Here is a 20,571-nt window from a genome sequence, read left to right as displayed (position 1 = left end):
CTCTTAGCCTCATTTCACTCATCTATAAAGTGGAGATAATAACAGCACCTAACTCCTAGGGTTCTTCTGAAAATTAATTGAACTAATAATATGTGTAAAGCATGCAGAACACTCAGTGACAGGGGACGACTAAGTGTTAGCTGCTGTTATGATTTTATTTTTACTCCCATGTTGAAATCTGTCTCTGTATTCAACCGTATCTCCTCTTCTGTCTATATCATAGCAATTTTTGAGAGCCTAAATACCCAATGACCCTCAGTTTCTAGAAGATTTTATATATGCATGTGTGTGCCTGTGCTTAAATCACATTCACCTTTCCACGTGCTACATACTCAATCTGAAATAAAATTGAATAACCAAATAGGCTCTTCTCACATCTACTTAACCTAAATATTCCATTCCCACCAATACTTGCAGGCAAATCAAGTTTTTCTGTATTTCTCTCAAAAATGCCTTAAAGTTCACAATTTGACTCAACTTTGTGCTATAGACTACATAAAAGAAATATTCTTCTATAAATTATTATCCAAAAATTCCTCATTGCATAAATATCAGGCTGCTTTCATAAAGTTTATGTGAAAATTGAATATTTTAAATTATTTAAATCTTTAATTTGGCTAATTAGTCCTCATTAGAGGCTGCTCATTCTTCCCAGGCTAAAACATTTAGTAAAATCCGTCCAGCCTTCAGAAAGTGTTTAATATTCAGTCCTGCATTTTTCAATACCTTTCCTTTGCAAATGCAAGAAGAGAAGAAATGAAAATAAAGAGGACTAAAAATGAAGACCCTCTACACTATCCTGCCCAGCAAAATGACTTTCTGTGCCAACCTAGCACCCACCATCATCCTTAAGAGGAGCACACAAAGGTTCTAACCATTAACATATTTGATTTTGCTAACTTTTGAGCCAAGCTACAAAAAGTCATTACTTGGAATCTAAAACCAAGCAAAGAATCAGCCTTTCTAGAGAGCTGTGCATTATTGGTAGCTTACTCAAATACAGATAATTTTTGAAGGACTCCCTTTTCATGAGGTGTAGAGGGAGGAATGGCCACTGAGCAGGTTTTCTGATCCAGCAGACCGGGTAAAGGAGGAGTCAGAGTCCTTAGTGGCTTCTGCTGGCGTCCTCGTGACGCCGCCCTTAAAAGCCCCATCTCAGCCCAGGTGAATCCCATCTACCTAGGCCCACACCCTACTCCAGGCGCCCGCCATCAGGCATGCATTCGGGCCCACAAGGATCCATCATCTATCCTGATGGCGAGAGGGCAGAAAAGCCTGACATTTTTCCTTACCCTTCCTGGGGTTATTTTCATCCCATGGTGTGTTAGCCTATATTCTTATTTTAATTCTGATCTAAGAAGTCATAAACCAGGGACATAAGTATGTTCTTATCAGCTGCATTTGACTAAAACTGCTCAGGCCTTTATATCAGTGAGATAAGTTCTGTTTAAAAATCAAACAGAAAATTCAGACTTTCATATCTAATAGCCTTACCTCAGAAAGCAACTTTGTTAAATTTTCTCCACAGGCTTCTCAGAAGGCTGCCATTTCACTCAGCACTAACATCTTTTATTACTAAATAAACATCTACACAAAACACAGCTGTATTCAGAGTACCAGCAGCCTAATATTTAAAGTCTACTTCCTGATTCAAAAATAATAGGTGCATTTCTCAGGTGATCACGTGGTCAGAAAGGCAGTGTTTTGTTCCTACACTTAACAAATCAATACGCTGTTACAGGGCTGGTCAAGGCCCTGTGTGATCATGTGCATAAATACAAACCTTTCCTGAGAAATTTGGACATTATAACATGAAGGTCAAGACTTTTCTCACCACAAATCATCCTCCCTATTACAGCCCAGGTGAGGACCTGAAGGTCCATCCAGGAATCCACAAGCCCACACAGTGGATCTAACAAGATGGATTCCACGGCTTCCTTTCCTTTCACTTTCTCTCATCGCCTTCCTGTTTGTTGACCTCTCTGCTGCTTATTTCCACCTCCTTCCCTTATTCCTTTCATCTTGGCCCTGCCTGTGAAATACAGACCAGCATCACCTCTCTCTCTCCCAAAATCTCACCTTCTCGCAGCTTTATCATCTCTTTGGAGGAAACGCCCAAATTAAGGACAATTAAGGACTTCAAACTTAGATGAGAACATGAGGGACTATCCTTTCAAGTCTGTAAATTCCACCTGATCACAATTGGAACACCTGATCTCCCCCAAAATGTCAATTCTCTGCCCTACTTCATATTTAAGTTAAGGACTCCAGGAGGTTCCTGGTAACCTACGTTGACTCCTTTTTTAACTCAGCAAATCACCAACTCACCCACCTGATCTCTTGCCAAGCCATGTGAATTCAATTCCTTTCCTTTCCCCACCAGTGCCACCAGTGTTTCTTCCCCCTGAACATTCCAGAATTTTTCTAAATGGGTTCCAGACCTCCTCTCTAATCCACCTTAAGTGATGCTATTATGTTAATTGTTTGAAAGGAAACAGTGTACTCTAGAACCACAGGGCTTGGTTTTAAATCCCAGCTCTGCTCCGGTTTACTTGTGTGACCTTGGGCAAGTTAACCTAACTTCTCTAAACTCTCATCATATGCACACGGAAGATGATAATAGCACCTGACTCACAGTACTGTTGTGAAAATAAAATGAATTAATACTTGTGAAGCACCCATAACAGTATCTGGCATGCATTCAAAGGTTCAACAAATGTTTGCCATTATTTACAATGAACACAGACCCAGTCCTACCCTGACTTGCCCCAAAACCCTCAAAGGAATCCATGGCATACCAAGGAAACTATGAATCCTCATCCTGGCACCCAGCTTAATACTCCACATCCCCATGTGACCTATGTATACACCAGGCAAATCTGAGGACTTAATGTTCTGGGAACACAGTCTGGAGCCTCCCTCTCAATCCTGTTGTTTGTACTTCCGAAATCTCTCTTCTCACATCTCTGCCTAATAAAACCGTCCATCCTTCAAGCCAGTCTTAACTCCTCCATGAAGCCTTTTCTGAATCTCTTGACCAGCTGTGCTCCCAGGCCCCAATGACTCCTTCTCCCACAGAGGTTATGTGTATCTCTTCTATGCCTCTGATTGCAGTCTGATCAGTCTCTCTACAGTTTTGGAGCTCTTTGAAGACAGTAAGTACACTCACCACCATTGCATCCTCTGCATCATCCAGCCCTGCACAACATGTTAGGATAAAAAAGATGGAGACGCAGGTGATCAGGACCACAGCCACTGCTGTAGCAGGTTAGGTGTGCAAGTCCAAGCAAAAAGAAGTACATGTTCTGCCCAGACTGCAGTCCACCTCATAGTTTCAAATGACATCAGAACTCACAATATAAACTGTATGGTCTCTCTGACAAGTCTTTCTTTACAAAACACCATAAATACAGGAGAATAAACATAAGACGAATGTGATTTGTTCTAAAATACCAATATTAAAACTAAACACAAAAAGCCCTCATACATCAATATTTGAATCAAAAAGCCATTGAGCTTCTAGTTGGCTAAATATAGTTTTGTCTTAATTCTGCTGACTAGCAATCCCAAGAGAAGCAACTCGGACTTCAATGACTGGAGCTTGTTCAATACCATGTTAACAACCACGGGCGTGTTAGTCACTGCAGAATTGAACATAATGGAAGCTGCAAGGTCCCTATCCGCAGACTCACAAGAGACCCGCCAATCCTAAACTCACAAAAAGAACGCCACTACAATGCACATTCCCAAGCACAGAGTGAACACTCAATAAACACCACTGGCAGTGACATCATCCAGGTACACCAGGTCAGAGAGCACTAACTCTATTTGGTCTAGGAGCCATGCTGTAATCCGACACCAGGGATTTAGACCTCATTGCCTCAGCAACTCCTGGCATTCAGGAGCTGCAGCAAAGAGCTCTTTCATTGCCACCTGCACTTCAGTCATCCAAGAAGCATCCCGCTCCAGGCACCACTAAGAGAAATGTCCCGTGGAAATCAGTGTCCAAAATCCCTAAAATGAAGTGACAACTAAGGGTTGTTTTCTCTCAAATAAAGTACATGCTCTTGAAGGCTGAAACGCTCTCACTCTTTGAATGTCTGGTGGTACCCACAAATCCTTAGGCAAAAATGCCAAAAATCCCTTTAACTGGACATGTCCTAGGAAGCTTACCAGCGTGAGTATGATTCATTTAACTATATATGATTCATTTAACTATGTTCATTTAATTGCACGCTTGGTTTAGACAACAAGAAAGTCAAATTAAATGTTTAAGCTAGACTATATTAGACTCTTCTGAAACAACAGCTCTTCTAATATAAGGACATGATCAAGCCAATTTAGCCTTCTTATTCTTTATTGTCTCCTGCTTTCCCTCTCTTTAATTAAATTTTTACTATACTTAAATGTACAGTAGATCAATGGCCATTCACCAAAAAACAGATCCCTACTCTCACCTTACATTCTTTTTTTTTTTTTAAAGATTTATTTATTTATTTACACAAGCACTGGGTATAGTCAGAAGCACAGGAGGGTGAGAGAATTCACCAGAGACAGAGCAGGGAACAGAACAGGCAGACTGAGGAAGTACACTCCTGAGGGGAGCAGCGGGCGGTAGGAGAGGTCTGTGCGCAGGAGAGGTCTGTGCGCCATGTGGGACCCTCACCCAGCGGCCGGGGATGGAACTGGCGCTGCAGAGACTGCGGGCAGCTTCACAACCCAGCCCTCAACCACTGTGCCACCAGGGAGGCCCACATTCTTTTTTTTTTTAGAAAGTATTTTTTTATTTTTTTTAAAGATTTATTTATTTATGCATACAAAAACTGGGGTACAGGCCAGAGATGCAGGGGGGTGAGAGGATTCACCAGAGACAGAGTGGGGAGCAGAACAGGCAGACTGAAATACGCTGCTGAAGGGAGCAGTGGGCAAGACAGTAGAGGTCTGCGGGCTGGGGATCAAACTGCAGAGGCTGTGGATTGCTTCATAGTGCAGTGCTTAACCCCTTGCGTCACCAGGGAGGCCCTCACCTTACATTCTTAAATTCTAATCCCTTAGAAGCAAAGTAACCAAATATACATCAGCACTCCTACACCACTTCCTCAAAGACAAAGAAAGTAATACTGTGAAGCTTGTTAACTCCATCAATAATTTGTCATATAGGCAAAACTTTACTTACAGGTAGAATTTAGATAGAGTGCCTTGCAGCAAATGTGTTCCATTTTCTGAAAGCAAGCTGCATAAACAAAAGCATCCTGAGCTACAGCAGCAACCCCGTGAATTGCAAAGCTGAAGCACCTGTAAAACACCACACACCACTGCCCTCTGCTCCGTGGGTGCTCCATAAACACTCAGCCACTGATTCACAGACCAATTGCAGAGTCTGGCAAGGACAGAGTGCGTCTCCCTGGTGCTACTCTGGGGAGTGTTCAGAAACTACAGTCGCATTTAATTGTGGCAGGAAGCCCTAACAAAGACTTTTAAAAGGACTGGAGTGTTGACAGGTTCAAATTATGTTAATTTCCCCTGCACCTCTCCTCTGAAGACCTGATACTTTAAAAAAAAAAAAAAAAAGTTGTTACATGCACCACTGGGGAAAAAGTGACTAAAACTGCCATAAAGATGCACAGTGTTCCCTCACCAAAGAGCCAACAAGCTAAACGGTTGAGAAGAAAAAATGCAAACTTACTTTTCATAGACCAGCTCCTCATCGATGGAGAAATAGTGGGTATGTACTGTGCTTTTTGGTCTATTCCTTAAAGTAGCAAAATATAAACGATCTGAAAGACAAATTTAAAAGACGGGAGAAAACATGAGAAGCAGGGAAACTGGAGGTGGGGGCTAGTGATAACACAGGAAGTTAACAACTTCTACCCATTATTTAAACACCCCATTAACACGTGGGACTCTTGCAGATACCTGATCTCTCCCAGAAAGTCACCCAAGATCCCTCCCATAAAGGGGCCCAAAAACACAACAGACAAGCTAGAAGAGGATCTGCCTGTAAGACTTAGCCAAAGGGGAGGGGGTCTCGGCTCCCCAAACTCCCTCATTTCAGGCCAGCGGGAGTGATAGGCGCTGGGGACTCCCGCAGAACTGGAGATGCAAGTTTGGTTCGAAAATCTCCAGACCTCAGCAACTGCGGAAGGGGAACAGAGACGCGAGCTTCTCCCTGCAGCTTCGGCGACTTCAAGGAAAGCAAGAAAGGAGAGACAAGGGGGTGTGGCTGGGGGGGGGTGCCCCGAAAATCGAGACTAGCTCTAAAGGGATAAAGGCGACCGAAAAGGATCACCCAGAGCTGCAAGCCCAGGAGCTGCGGCGTGCAGGACGCGGGCAGAAGCCGGCCTGGTCCCCTCACCGGGCAGGGAGGCCATCCGAGACAGCTGCAGAGGGAACTAGGGACGCCAGAAAGACAGAGGCCGGAAGCGGGGGTCCTCGGGGACCGCAGAGCACCGAGAGGGGACGCGAGCGCGCGCCGCGGCTGCAGGGCGCAGGAGAGGCCAGGGGGGGCCGTGGCTGGGGCGCAGGGGAGAGAAGTGAAGAGTTGGGGGCCAGGGCGGGCTGGAGGATGCGGGGCGGTTGCTCCTCACCTTTTATGAACTCGCAAGCCCCGATTAGTTCCCCTGACTCCGCTGCCATCTTAAGCGACATACGCACCGGGGAGGGCTAGATCGTGGCCAGCTGAGGTCCCCCGCCCCCGGGGGCTGCCCCACTGCCCGAGAGCCGGGGCGCTCACAGTCCCGAACACCGCGCCCGCCCGAGAGAGGCAGCAGGCGCGGGAGGCGGAGGCGGCTGGGGGGTCAGCGCGCCGGGCGCCCCGGGGACATTCCGCAGGGAACCCGAGCCGCTCCGCGCGGGGCGCGCACGCCCCGGGCTGTGGCCGCTCCGGCTCGGACCCGGCTGCTGCTGCTGCTCCGCCGCCGCTGCGCCTGGGAAACGCAGACCAGCTCTCACGGCCGGGCAAAGTCTTCCCCGGCCCCCAAAGTGATCATGGAGGAGGAGACGCTGGCCCCGATCGCGCCCGTGGCTACTCGTGCGGCAGCGGGCTGGACTCCGGCGCCCGCGGGCTGGCAGCAGCTGCTCCGGCTCCGCCTTTGCCACCTCCTTTCAGCAGCAACTCTTCCTCCTCCACCCCCTGGGTCCGCCCCAGACCTTCCACCCCGCCCTCCCCCGGGCCCCTCCACTTTCACGGCTCTGAGGCCATCCCTTAAAGGGACAGCCCGGCTCCTCGCTGAGCCCCAGCCCTGCGCCCCAGTTACCCGGCGCCGGGCGGGTCTCCAGGAGCCGGTTGCTAGGGCTTTGTTGAGGTCCACCAATTGCTGCACAGGAAGCCCGGCCCTGGGCCCGGAGCTGCCGGGCGGGGCCTCGGGACCAAAACTTATGAATGAAACTGTGGCCTGGCGAGTGGGTGTCCCGGAGGGCGCGCTGGCCCGGCCGCAGGCGAGGATGCACCGAAGCCCCTAACATCTCAGCATCCACAGTTGTGCCCCGTTCCAGTTTCTTCTCTGTCTGTCTCGCTCATTCTCTTTCTCTCCAGCCCCACTCACCCACGTTTCGGAAACTCTTGCTTAGACACACACGCGCTCGGGCGCGCGCGCGCGGGCTCCAGAGCGTCTCCGAGCCGCGCCTTAGCTCTTGCAAGTCTTGCAACCAGCTCCCCCATCCCTACTTTGCAACCAGCCCCTATCCCTGCATGGCAACCAGCCCCCATCCCGACAGCTGCAGGGTTTATTTTATAAAATATGTCATTTCAAAAGAGGCGCCACCTCCCAGCACAGAAGAGCGCGCGCTGGTTTCCTCTGCACAGTTTGGCCTCTGATATAACTTGTGCTTTGTTCTCATCGCCGGGGAAGGTTCCCATCCGGTCCCCCGCGTCCTCGCACTGGGCCTGCCACGGTGGTGCAAAACCATCACAAATGCCCAACCTTTACATCGCCCGCATCCCGGGGTCGGGGTGGGGGTGGGGAGCGCAGGGCCAGGCAGGGGCGCGCGTGGAGAGAACTGGCGGGCCGGGGAGGTATGAGGAAGAGGCGGTCAGTGTTCAAGGGGAGAAATTACATTAAAGATTTGCTGTACGTAGTCTCTGCTGAAGCGCTGCTGGGCGAGGTTCCTCGCAAAGGAGGCCTTGACTTGTTTCTGTGAGGATTCGCATACACTTGGAACAACTTTAATGCTGACTGTCCCGTGGACGCCCCTAACAGAGGACAGCCCCTGGGGTACAAAAATGGCGCTACGAGCCCATCCTCGGCAGAGCATGCGCTGAGAGGCTTCTCCAGAAACAGAAAGGGATTTTGTGCCGGCCTCTGGATTCGCAGCCGCTTGTTTACCTCTGGGGAGAAAGGGGGCGCACCAATGAAGAACCCAGTGACTTTGCTAGAGCGCTCAGAGGCCCCCAGAAAAGATCAACTTATTGGTCTTAGTCCGTTAGCCTTCGTGGCTGGCTAAAACAGCTTAATAAGCACAGAAAATAATAAACGGATGCTGCCTCAGTATTCAGGGGGAAAATTCAGGACATCTCTATAATTCTAAGCAAAACATCTTTGTAACATAGTTAAAAGTAAAATTTACAGCCTCCCTGGTGGTGCAGACGGTTGAGCACAGTGTTGTGAAGCTGTCCGCAGCCTCTGCAGTGCGGGTTTGAGCGCAGCCAGCCAGGGGGATACCCACACGGCGCGGCAGACCTCGCCTGCTGCTCCCCTCAGCAGTGTATTTCAATCACTCTTGCCTGTTCTGTTCCCCACTCTGTCTCTGGTGAATCCTCTCACCCTCCCACATGTCTGGCCTGTACCCCGGTTCCTGTATAAATAAATAAATCTTTTTAAAAAAAAAAGTAAAATTTAACACCTAAATCTTAAGGTTTTAAGAGTAGAACTATATATGTTTATTTCTTTAGAACTGTATAAATTTAAAACTGAAAGAGTCACTAAAGAGCACTCCTATTGCCCCCTAATCTTCACGAAGAAAAAATCTATCAAAAGAACTTTTTAGGTTGTAATAGTTGTGAAAAGTTGAGTTGCAGAGAGAGTGCCACTCCAGATGCTCCAGGTTTTAGAGGCCCCAGGGCTTGACCATTAAGTTCTAATGACTAAGTATCTCAAAGGTGTCCACACTCACACAATTAGTTGAAGTTTGCCTGATATTTATTCCCCAAATCCTAGTGTCAACTATCAATCAAGTGAACCAATTCAAATTATTTTATGGAAAACATTCTAATTGGTAAAGATGGAAAAACAACATGAATGTCTCACGAACCTTACCACTTTGCTTAAATGACTAAATTATTTCAGTGATGTTGATCTGTTTCCAAATCAGCTGACTTAAAATACGTATAGAATTTAAATTTGCTTAACAAATTTCCTAACAATTTTTTTCAAGAGTTATATTTTAAAAATCACATTAGAAAATGTCTACTCATTCAATACCTAAACTTCTAATTTCACAAGGTATATTGTCTAATAAAAAAGGCTATATCTACAATTTCAGAGAAGGCAAATTTAAACATCATCTTGTTATTTTCTAAAAGGAATTTACAAAAATCTATCATATAATTTTTCTACTTAGACATTTTGGTGATGAGTGATTTATGATCTAAACAAATGGAAATACTTAAAGAATTCAATGAAAAAAAAAATTTGCTTCCTTTAACAAATTTACAATATGAAAGTTACAGTGAAATTTTTGATACTGATAGGACTCAAGTAATTTTTTAATTCTTTCATGAAAGGAAAGTAATTACCAGTATAATCAAATCTCGAAAAAAAACAAAATCTGCATAACAAAGAATATAGAAAATTCTGTAAGAAATACTGTGAACAAAGTGATGAATATGCAGCACACATATATGTCAAGGTTCTCATGAGATCATAATACACTTTATTCTCCAATCACCATGAGGTCAAAGTTCCTATTGGTTGTAGTTTCATAATAAAGGCATACTTTTGCAGTCAATGGAGGAAGATAATGGGAAAAAAACTTTTCCAATCACCCAACTTAACATAAATGTAAGGATTGACTTTTTTTTAAAAAAAAAGATTTATTTTTCTATGAGAGCTGGGGTACAGGCCAGAGGCGTGGGAGGGTAAGAGGATTCACCAGAGTCAGAGTAGGGAACAGAACAGGCAGACAAGTGAAATACACTGCTAAGGGGAGCAGCAGGCGAGACAGGAGAGGTCTGCCACGCCATGTGGGAATCTCTCCGGTCCTGCCAGGAATCAAACCCGCTCCAGAGGCTCCAGACAACTTCAAAGCACTGCACTCAACCCTCTGCACCACCAGAGAGGCCCAGATTGATTTTTACTGTAACCAACAATAAAGTAAATATTAAGAGAATTATGTTACTCAACTACAGAAAAAAGAAGGTATTGTTTCACAGAAGTTTAGCAATTACGGATAAAAATGTCTGAAGCTTGACAAAGCACTTTAATTCTGCAACCACTGCTTGAATTCCATCTTAAACTCTCTGAGAGGCAGTCCAAAGCCCACCAAAGCTGGAGCTTCTAGAACTAGAAAACTCCCTACTGGGGCCTCCCTGGTGGCACAAGGGGTTCAGAACAGCACTGTGAAGCTATCTACAGCCTCTGCAACACGAGTTCCGATCCCCGGCTGGCCAGAGAGCTACCCACATGGCACAACATGCCTCTCCTGTCTCCCCTCGCTCCCCTCAGCAGTGTATTATCAGTCAGTCTGCCTGTTCTGCTCCCCTCTGTCTCTGGTGAATCTTCTCACCCCCACACCTCTGGTCTGTACCCCAGTTCTTGCATTCATAAATAAATATATCTTTTTAAAAAATAAAGAAAGAAAACTCCCTACTGGAGGCAACACCAGTGTATGTCACAGCCTCTGGTTCTAATTCTGTCCCTTGAGGTTGTTTGAACAACTTTAATCACTCTCATACATGACAACTCTTCAAAAATGTAACCGCACTTCCCTTGCACAACTTCTTTCTATTATATTTCCCCATATTAAAACTGTATTTTCTGGGCCTCCCCTGGTGGCGCAGCGGTTGAATGCTGGGCTGCGAAGCTGCCCGCAGCCTCTGCAGTGCCAGTTCGCTCCCCAGGTCCCACATGGAGCACAGATCTCTCCTGCCATGCCCTCTGCTCCCCTCAGCAGTGTACTTCGTCAGTCTGCCTGTTCTGCTTCCCACTGTGGCTCTGGTGAATTCTCTCACCCTCCTGCACTTCTGACTGTACCCAGTGCTTGTACAAATAAATAAATTAAAAAATAAATAAAACTGTATTTTCTTCAACTTTTCCTTATATTGCATTGTGTCAAGCGCTCTCACAGCTCAGTTACCCTCTTCTCCAAGTTGTCTACATTTCTCATAGTGTGTCCCAGAACTAAATGCAGGCCGGGGGTGATGACCCGGTGTGACCAGTTTTAAGATCAGAAAAAAAAGTGATTCAGATGGAGTAAAAGCAATGAAAAACATGAAAGAACTAAGGTTTATCATATAACTGGCAAAAATGGAAAATATTCTCTGTTAGGCAAGAAAGAACTTGTTCAGGATAAGCAAAGCCATGACAGCTATGAGCTTTATGTGTTGTTTATATATTATCAGCAATCACTCACTAGAATATATTTGGACATTTGCCTAAGTCATGATAATAAATTATTTATGCAGGTAAATGAAAATATAGAATACACACTTCAAACTTTGTTTTCTTTTTTCTTTTTCTTTTTTTTTGTGGGACCCTTGCTGGCAGCGGGGGGAACGAACTGGCGCTGCAGAGGCTGCAGGCAGCCTCGCAGCCCAGCATTCAATCTGCTGCGCCACCAGGGGAGGCCCTTTTCTTTTTTTTTAAATTCATTACTTTTTTTTTAAGATTTATTTTTTATTTATACTATAGCTGGGGTAGAGGCCAGAGGCACGGGACGGTGAGAAGATTCACCAGAGATAGAGTGGGGAGCAGAACAGGCAGGCAGACCAAGAGCACTGCTGAGGGGAGCAGCAGGTGCAACAGGAGAGGTCTGCTGCACCGTATAGGAACCTCCCTGGCCAGCCGGGAATTAAACCCGCGCTGCAGAGATTGCGGACAGCTTCACAGAGCCACGCTCAACCTGCTGCACCACTGGGGAGGCCCACAAACTTTCTAAAAATTTTATTTTCAGTGTAACTATGAAACAAGAAACAATGGAAACCCTCCTCTTGCCTGCCCCCATTCTTCCACGCAAAATATATATATTCTATATATGTAAGCAGTATTCCTCACACCATCCCTCACCCCTCAACACTACCTCAAGTACCACACTGCTCCCATCAGCATCATCCTGCTGAGAAATAGCATCAGTGAACCACAATGTGAGCCTCAAATTGCCAGTGTTCACTACCCCCATGCACATTTAATAAATATCTCTTCTATAGACTATACATATATTTCTTTCAAGAAACTAAGTGATAATAGTTTATTGAAAATCAAGTGCAGCCATTTGTATCTCAGTTCTTTATCAGTTGCCTATGAAGTAGATTCTATTATTATTCACCTTTGCAGATGAGGAAACTGCCACAAAACAGATGCTCAATAAATATATGGAGAATGCATAAATAAATAATAAAAGGTTAAGAGATGGACTTATGTGAATCACTTGGATACATAAACCATTCCTTTGTAGCCTGGAGTAGTGGGGGGAAATACTGGATATATACTCAGAAGCTTGGGGTTCAGATATCACTCTACCTCCAACTGAATGCATTATCTCAGACTGCTTCCTCTATTAAATAGGAATTATAACAATTTCTAACTCACAGGAACAATAGTAAAATTAAATAAGAGTGTCATGCTGTGATGCCATACTTTACAAATATGCATTATAAATGTTAAAGCCTATACTAAAATTAAATTATTTCCAAAATCTGATTTTAATAAACCTTAAATTATTACACCTGTTTGGATCTAGGTACTATTACTCAATTTTCTCCTAGCTAACAACATAAGCAAAACATATACTCACAGAGAAGCTCTTTTATCAACTGAAGACAAATCCACGGGGTGTAAGTTAACATCAGCTTTCATTTCTGACAGCCTGTGATCATGAAACTCTAGAGTATGATCAAGGCCAGTAACCCCATTCAGGCATCCTCATGGGTTCCAAAATTCCCCTGTTCTGGCTCACATTCTTTCAGCCATTCTGTTCCAGAAGTCTGGGACACAAATATTGTTCCCTGTGGTTCCCATGGTGACCCTTGATGCCCATTTGGAACTCTAAGTTTTCTGGTGCCTACTCCTGTGCAGAAACTTCAGGGGGAAATAATATTTTCAATAAACAAAGGGAAACCTTTCATTTGTAAGTTTTTGAACAGATTCTTGATGGTTGTTCTTGCTTTTATTTCTTATTAGCATCTATAATTGTATTAATTGCCATGCATGAGGGGTTTGTTATTCTTCAGATTATATATACAGTATAATTTGGATTTATTAATGAAGACAACAGTAACATGAATAATCTAACAAAACTTTTTTCTTCTCTTAATATACATTATGCATATTTTAATTAAAATATTTTTCTTCATAGCCATATTTTATTTCCCATTAATTTCCCCAATGTATATTTCTTTTAAATTGTGGGTATCATATGATCATCATGTGACTTTTTTTATGCATTCATGCATTCGACAAATATTTATGTCTACTCTTTGCTAGCACGGTTCTAGGTGCCAAAATTATAGTTGAGAACAAGGCCAACTTTGTGTTTTTAAGGAATTTATATTCCAGAAAGACATGTACATAAGCAAGCAGACCCCATGAGAGAGATACAAGACGGACTAGGAAGAGCACTAGAAGGATCTGTGAAGGCTTCAGAACTGAGCAATGAGAAAGAGTACCTGGGGAATCCTAGATCTGAAGATTGGGTAAGAGTACCAAGTTGCAAGGGAGACAGACTGCAGCGGAAGCAAGGTGGCAGGTGGAAGAAGGAAGGTACAGAGCCCTAAGCTGAGGGAACAGTATGTCCACAGGCTGGGAAGCAATAAAAAGGCTAGTTAAAGGATCTGAACTAATTCTATTTGGCTAAGCATAGAGTTTGAAATAGGAGAAGGAAAGGATCTTGGTAAGAAAGATGAAATTTTTGGTCTTTATTCAGAGTTCAGTGGGGTCCCAAAATGAAATAGATATATAAAAAAACTTACATAAAAGCAAAATTATAACAAGAATTTAGACTAAGTTCCCCTTAATAGAATCTTTCTTTTTTTCCTCACACTGTAAAAAAAAGTAAAAATTGCTCATTTTATTTTGCAGAGCGTAATTAAGTGCAAAAAGGAAAGATTTGCCTGAAATTCCTGAAATTTAATCTGCATAAATTCAGGATAATTGTGGGTAAGACAATGTATATTTCTTCTAAATTGTGGGTATCTTAATAAAAGGACCCACAGCAAAGGTAAAAAATGGAATATATAAGAATCACACTTTATTAAAATATTTTCACTAAGAAAAGAAATTTGGAGTATGGAAGAAGTTGATTCTAAAATACTTTTTTAAAAAAAAGTTTAGAAAGTACTCCTCAGGTATTAAAAAAAAATAGATGAAATTTTGCTGTCTGTGACATCAGGATGGACTGGAAGGGAGGGATTATGCTAAGCAGAGTAAGCCAGACAGAAAAAAGATAAAAGCCAATGCTTTCACTCATATGAGGAATAAAAAGAAACAAAGCAAGGAACAGACAAAACCAAAACAAAACAAACTCTTGGAACTGAACTGCAGAAATGAGGCTACCAGAGGGGGTTTGTGGGTGGGAGAAAAGCTGAAGAGAGTCCAATGCACTGGGGTGGCGGATTATTGGTATTTTGGTGCTGGACGTGGTGGGGTAATATACATTCAAAGAGATATGACCTATGACCTACACCCCTAAAGTCTATACAGTGTTGTCAACCATTACCTCAGTTGGGGGAGGGGGTAAGAATTAACTCAATCAATGAGACAGTTATACTAGATACTGATGGGAAAAGGAAATAAAAGCATAAATAGAATTTTAAACTTTTAAAAATATTGAAATAACACGAGTGATTTGATTACTTGATTTTTTGGAAGACAAGCTGATTGTCCCCAATGATTAAAAAACAAAAGAGCAGAGAGGAGATACTACAAAGTCCCTAGGTTAGTGCCAGGGATCTGAAACCCTTCTCTTCTCTCTCTCTCTCTCTCTCTCTCTCTCTCTCTCTCTCTCTCTCTCTCCCCCCCCACCTCGATTAATGCCAAAGTTTATTTGCAAACATATTTGATGTGCTGAATTCAAGACTTTGACTTTTCAAAGAGATTGCACTTCTTAAAATGATCACCCTCCCATGCCTCTGACCTGTACCCCAGTTCTTTTATAAATAAATAAATCTTCAAAAAAAAAGAATATTAAAAAAATGATCCTCTTCATATCAGTCTCACAGATGAACTAAAACATCCTTATTTCTTAGGCTATAAAGAAAGGTGCAGCAAATCCAGAACCGAAGCACACGGTCATCATAATTAGTAAGAGTCACTTTTTTTCCCACTGAAAATAGCAAATTTCCCCCTGAGCCCTTGTCATTGTGGCTCTTATGTACCACAGAGGTTGTGAATCTCTGGAAGCTCTATCCCAGCACAGCTCCGAGCCTCCAAAGCTCTGTGAGAGACTCAGAGACCAGGGCAGGAGAAATGGCGGCTCCATAGGGAGTCCTTTCTCTCATGCCCTTGCAACAGTGTCGCCCATCTCCTCTTAAGAGAAAATATTCACCAGTGTGCAGACATAATTATAATCTAACACGCATTATTTGTGTGCAAGGTGGCTTTCTGGGGCTCTTTCCCTAGTCAGATTTTCCTGATGGACTTTACATCATTGACCTTTAAGAATTTCTCTAAAGTGATTTTCAATCTTAAAGCATCATTAACCTAAGCATTACCCACTTATCTTCATGAACTAAAAATAAAATGGACAGGATCACTGATTTACCAACTTGACTCAACTGATTTCAACCCCTAAACCTCTTCCTCCTCCAGACTTCACCACCTCAGCACATACAACACTTTTTCACCCAGTAGTTGATCAAGCCAACTCCAAGTCATGTGTCACCTTAACTTACACCTACATCTAATCACCCCACATGAATTGGCTCCACTTCCTTAATAATCTATCCTGGGGCCTCCCGGGTGGCACAAGGGTTAAAGACACAACCTATGAAGCTATCTGCAGCCACTGCAGCAGGAATTTGATCCCCAGCCAGGGAGGTGACCCACATGGCACAGCAGACCTGTCCTGAACTCGCCAGCTGCTCCCCTCGGCAGTGTATTTCAATCAGTCTGCCTGTTCTGTTCCCCACTCTGTATCTAGTGAATCCTCTCACCACCCCCCACATGTCTGGCCTGTACCCCAGTTCTTGTATGCATAAATAAATAAATCTTTAAAAATAAATAATGTATCCTGATGTTTCCACTTTTGTCTCTATGACCTTTAAGCATTTCTCTAAAGTGATTTTCAATCTTAAAGCATCTTTAACCTGGGCCTTCCTGGTGGTGCAAGAGGTTAAGCACCACACTCTGAAGCAATCCCCAGCCAGAAAGCAACCCACATGGCGCAGCAGACCTCTCCTGTCTCGCATACTGCTCTTCCTCAGATGAGGAACATCATTCCTTTCCCTGAACCTCTGTAGCAGGCACAAGTCACACAACTTTCCCTTGTGTTTTAATCTATAGGTTGCACTCAAGTCTGTAATTCAAGGAATCCAGCCACTATTGAAAGGTTAGATTTAGCATCCTAAGGTGTCTACTGCCTACAGCTGATCTGTGGGATTGGGTTATTGTCAAGTCTGCTGACCCCCCCACCTTGCCTCCTACTATGTCCTTCAATAATGGGAGTCACAGAAAGTTTCTAAAAAGGAAATCACATGAATCAATGAATAAATTCTGGTACAGTGCCTAATAAGTGGTGAATAAGTATTAAGTGCAAATGAGAATAATCAGCAAAGACATAGATATTAATGCCCAGTGATTGAAATTATAAGGCCCAAGCCTATGGTTATTAGCTGCTGTTTAGTAGAGCACCTTTTCTGCCAGTCTTTGTGGGTGATTGAAGAACTCCACAGTGGAGAAAAAATTCTAATGTGAACACTAATTTCCGTGTAAAAACTTCACAGAAGGCCCTTACCTTTTGTTACTAAGCATAGTATGTCAGTGATAAATAGATTTATAAAAGGAATTAGTTGGTGAGAAGGCAAATTAAAAGCCCATATGTTAGCTTTTGGGACACTGATATTAGCTGTAATTAAAAGTTGTTTCTGTAACGAGATAGCATTTGCCTAGAGTATAGGCTACAATAGTATTTCTATATTCTGAGATACATGGCGATGAAATTGGAAAACAAGAAAATATTGGTTCTGAAATAACCATTGTAGAGGCAGGATTGGGCACTTTGCAGGTTTTCTGATCCAGCAGACCAGGTAAAGGAGGCGTCAGAGTCCTAATGGTTTTTGCAGGTCTTTTATTGGGGTTCACCAGGCATATGGCAGGCAGGGGTGCTGGGGGGCCGGGAGGCTGGCATTCCTCCCAGCCCCCAGCAAATCCTCACTCTATCTGGGCTCTCTGGCGTTCTCTCGGCTTCCGTTAGTTCTTGGCTGCTGCTGGCATCCCCATGACGCCGCCCTTATAAACTCAGTCTCTCAGCCCAGGTGTACTCACTTCTGGTGCCCGCCATCAGGCATGCATCCAGGACCACAGGGTTCCCTCATCTATCCTATTGGTGGGAGGGCAGAAAAGCCTGATACTTTTTTCTTACCCTACAACCATACAGAAAGTTTGAAATATGGAAAGCAATTTTTAAACACAACAGAAAGTGGGTCGATAAATGATATTAGGACAACTGGTTAACAATAAGGGGGGATTTTAATAGTATTGATGCCTAATGGAAAAAATGCCCATTACTTTTCAGGACTTTGAGGTGCTCAGCCATCTGTCTCCTTTCATCTGGAAAGCTTGTCTTCAACCATGTCTGATATTATACTTGTCCTCTTCCATGCCATGCAATCTCTTCCTTGGCATGCTGTGCCCTTTATCACATTTATAGGATGCCACAACTTTGAGATGACCCACCCTGCCTAGGACGTGCTATCTACCACCATCTCGATCTGTCAAAAGTCTCTTGGCCTAAAGCCAGCTCAAATGTTACCTTGTCAGATTTAGTCATTCCCTCTTCTGTGTTCCCAGAAAAAGTTATCTGTACCTGTCTTTGGGGGTACTTCTCACACTAAGATCTGTCATAAAGGCATCTGAGTCAATGACTGCCATCCTCACTAGATTGGGGAATTCTTTAAATTTCCCCAAATCTAAGGAAGGAAGGGTGCCTTCATGTATTAAATCCTTAACAACTCTGTTACATAAAATGGTGAAGTCTGTCTGGCTAGAGATGAATAATCCAGTGTGGTTAGAGCAAAGAGCACACAAAAGGAAGTTTCCAAGATTTCATACTAGAAAAATAATGGTGAGTTTATAACACAAGGCTGAGGCATTCGTAGTGTTGCGACATGACCCTGTGCTTCCTGATTCCTCAATCCTCTTATAGTAAATAAGGCTTAGGAGTATTTTTTTAAAACTAGAAGTCTGGGTCAGGGTTGAAAAACAGAGCACGCTTATCTTTAGCAGAGAAACAAAGAAGTTGAAATGTCCTCATACATTTCACTCTCATTAATTGGAAGTCCAGATACCATTTAAGCAAAATTGAAAATACTGACTTTGAAATCAGACCTATGATAGAGATTAGGCTCTGTCATTAACTGCAAGACTCCAGCCAATTTCCAAACATTTCTAGACCTCAGTTTTTTCATCTATTAAAATGCAATCACACTGGGCCTCCCCGGTGGTGCAGTGGTTGAGCACTGGGTTGCGAGGCTGCCAGCGACCTCTGCAGCGCAGGTTCGATTCCCGGCCGCCAGGCGAGGGTCCCACATAGCGCGCAAACCTCTCTTGCCACCCACTGCTCCCCTCAGCAGTGTACTTCGGTCCTTCTGCCTGTTCTGCTCCCTGCTCTGGATCTGGTGGATTCTCTCACCGTCCCACGCTTCTGACTGTACCCAGTGCTTGTATAAATAAATAAATAAATCTTAAAAAAAAAAAAGAATAAAATGTTCTTTAAAAAAAAATGGAATCATACTAATACCTACCTTCTGGGTTATGAGGATAAATGGCATAATGATATAAAGTACCTAGCCTTATAAGGCACAGGGTTAGAAAATTGAGTGCTCAATAAACATTAGCTAACTATATGTTACAGTGAAGTATGGACTTATCTACCTACTGACTGTAGAACCTTCTTTGCAGATGAATCAGATAAAAATTTTGCAGATACGATAGCTGAACCAAAAAACAGGTAATAGCAATGACATATTGGAAGACATTCAAGACCAATCTACATTCCTATTTCCCTCTAAAGGTTTATGGTCTGAGAAAAGACTAGCAAGCTTAAGAATTATGAATAACCCTTCTAAAAAACATATAGAACTTTGGGTAGAACTAACTCAACATATTACATCTCTAATCAGATGACTTTTACACTAGTAGCAATTAAGCCTCTTAATTATACTTCTTCTTGCCCTTTAATAGGAAAAGTGCAGCATAGGAAATTCTACTTAAAAGAAGCCTGAGAGCAGGAACAACAGAAAAGTATTTTAAGTGTGAACACTTAAAAATGAAATTTAGGGCCTCCCTGATGGTAGGGGTTAAAGTCTTAGCACTATTCAGCTATCGCCAGCCATGCAGCTTATGAGTTCCATCACTGACTAGGGAGCTGACCTACATGGCGCAGCAGACCTCTCCTGTCTGGCCTGCTGCTCCCCTCAGTAAATCCACCTGTTCTGCTCCCCGCTTTGTCTCTGGTGAGTCCTCTCACCACCACCACCCTCTGTACCTCTGGCCTGCACCCCAGTTCTTCTATGCATAAATAAAAATAAATTTACAAAATATTGTATCATTCATCTGCAAAGTGACATCAGTTTTTCTAGAGCAGCTTGTCACTTTTAGAATTATTGTAAAACATAGAAGTAGGACCTGGATGAGAAAACATAGAAGCAAATTGATATCCAATCAGTCTCTGGGAGGAAATTTCCACTCCTTTACCCTTACACTATCCTTTCGCTCCTGATCTATCATCTCTACGCTCTCCAGTCTTCTACTGAGCTCTGAACCCAAAAGACCCTGATGCTGGAGAATGGCTGGTCATGTGTATCATCATTCAAATCCCAGTTTAGCTGTGCAATTTAACCAACACTGTATTACTTAATGTAAATTTCACGTCTTCCTCTGTAAAATGGGAATAAATGAATAAAAGGGCTATTATGCAGATGAAGTGGGAGAGAGCTTTGAAGGCAGTCAGTTAGGGGCCTAGGCCAGCAAAGTCAATATTCACGGTAGTTGCCTTTATCACTCAGTTTAAGATAGCTAGCCTTCCTGTAACATTTAAGGAACAAGAGAGAGAGAGGAAAAAAAACTTGAGCCATCCCTCAGAATTCAGAGATGATTAATGAAATACTATCTGTGAAACCTATTGGATTATATGGGAGAAAGGTAATACACTAGTCTTGATAGTAAGCAGGAAACAAGATGTTTACCCACAAAAAAAATCTTC

The 20,571-nt window shown here is 43.3% G+C and overlaps 1 protein-coding gene across 4 annotated transcripts in view; it reads right to left on the bottom strand.

The window, feature by feature from the left end:
* Positions 1 to 13,125, bottom strand: part of CDC14A (cell division cycle 14A) — a 191,020-nt gene extending 177,895 nt beyond the window's left edge. For 2 of the 4 annotated variants that reach the window (XM_037500699.2, XM_037500697.2), the window contains exons 1-2: positions 6,588 to 7,080; positions 5,687 to 5,777 (exon numbers count right to left, since the gene is read on the bottom strand). In XM_037500699.2, coding sequence (XP_037356596.1) covers positions 5,687 to 5,777; positions 6,588 to 6,648 — 152 coding nt within the window. In that variant the 5' untranslated portion in view covers positions 6,649 to 7,080. Of the gene's footprint in view, positions 1 to 5,686; positions 5,778 to 6,587; positions 7,081 to 12,948 lie in introns of those variants that run through there. The other 2 variants (XM_037500698.2, XM_054691664.1) reach the window with 2 other exon arrangements.
* Positions 13,126 to 20,571: the final 7,446 nt, after the last annotated feature.

The sequence above is a fragment of the Talpa occidentalis genome, unplaced genomic scaffold (assembly GCF_014898055.3).
Source record: "Talpa occidentalis isolate TD23 unplaced genomic scaffold, MPIMG_talOcc4v2.1 talOcc4.9, whole genome shotgun sequence".
Classification (NCBI taxonomy): Eukaryota; Metazoa; Chordata; class Mammalia; order Eulipotyphla; family Talpidae; genus Talpa; species Talpa occidentalis.
The sequence above is the reverse complement of the archived record's forward strand: the minus strand, read 5'-3'. Positions and strand labels throughout refer to the sequence as shown.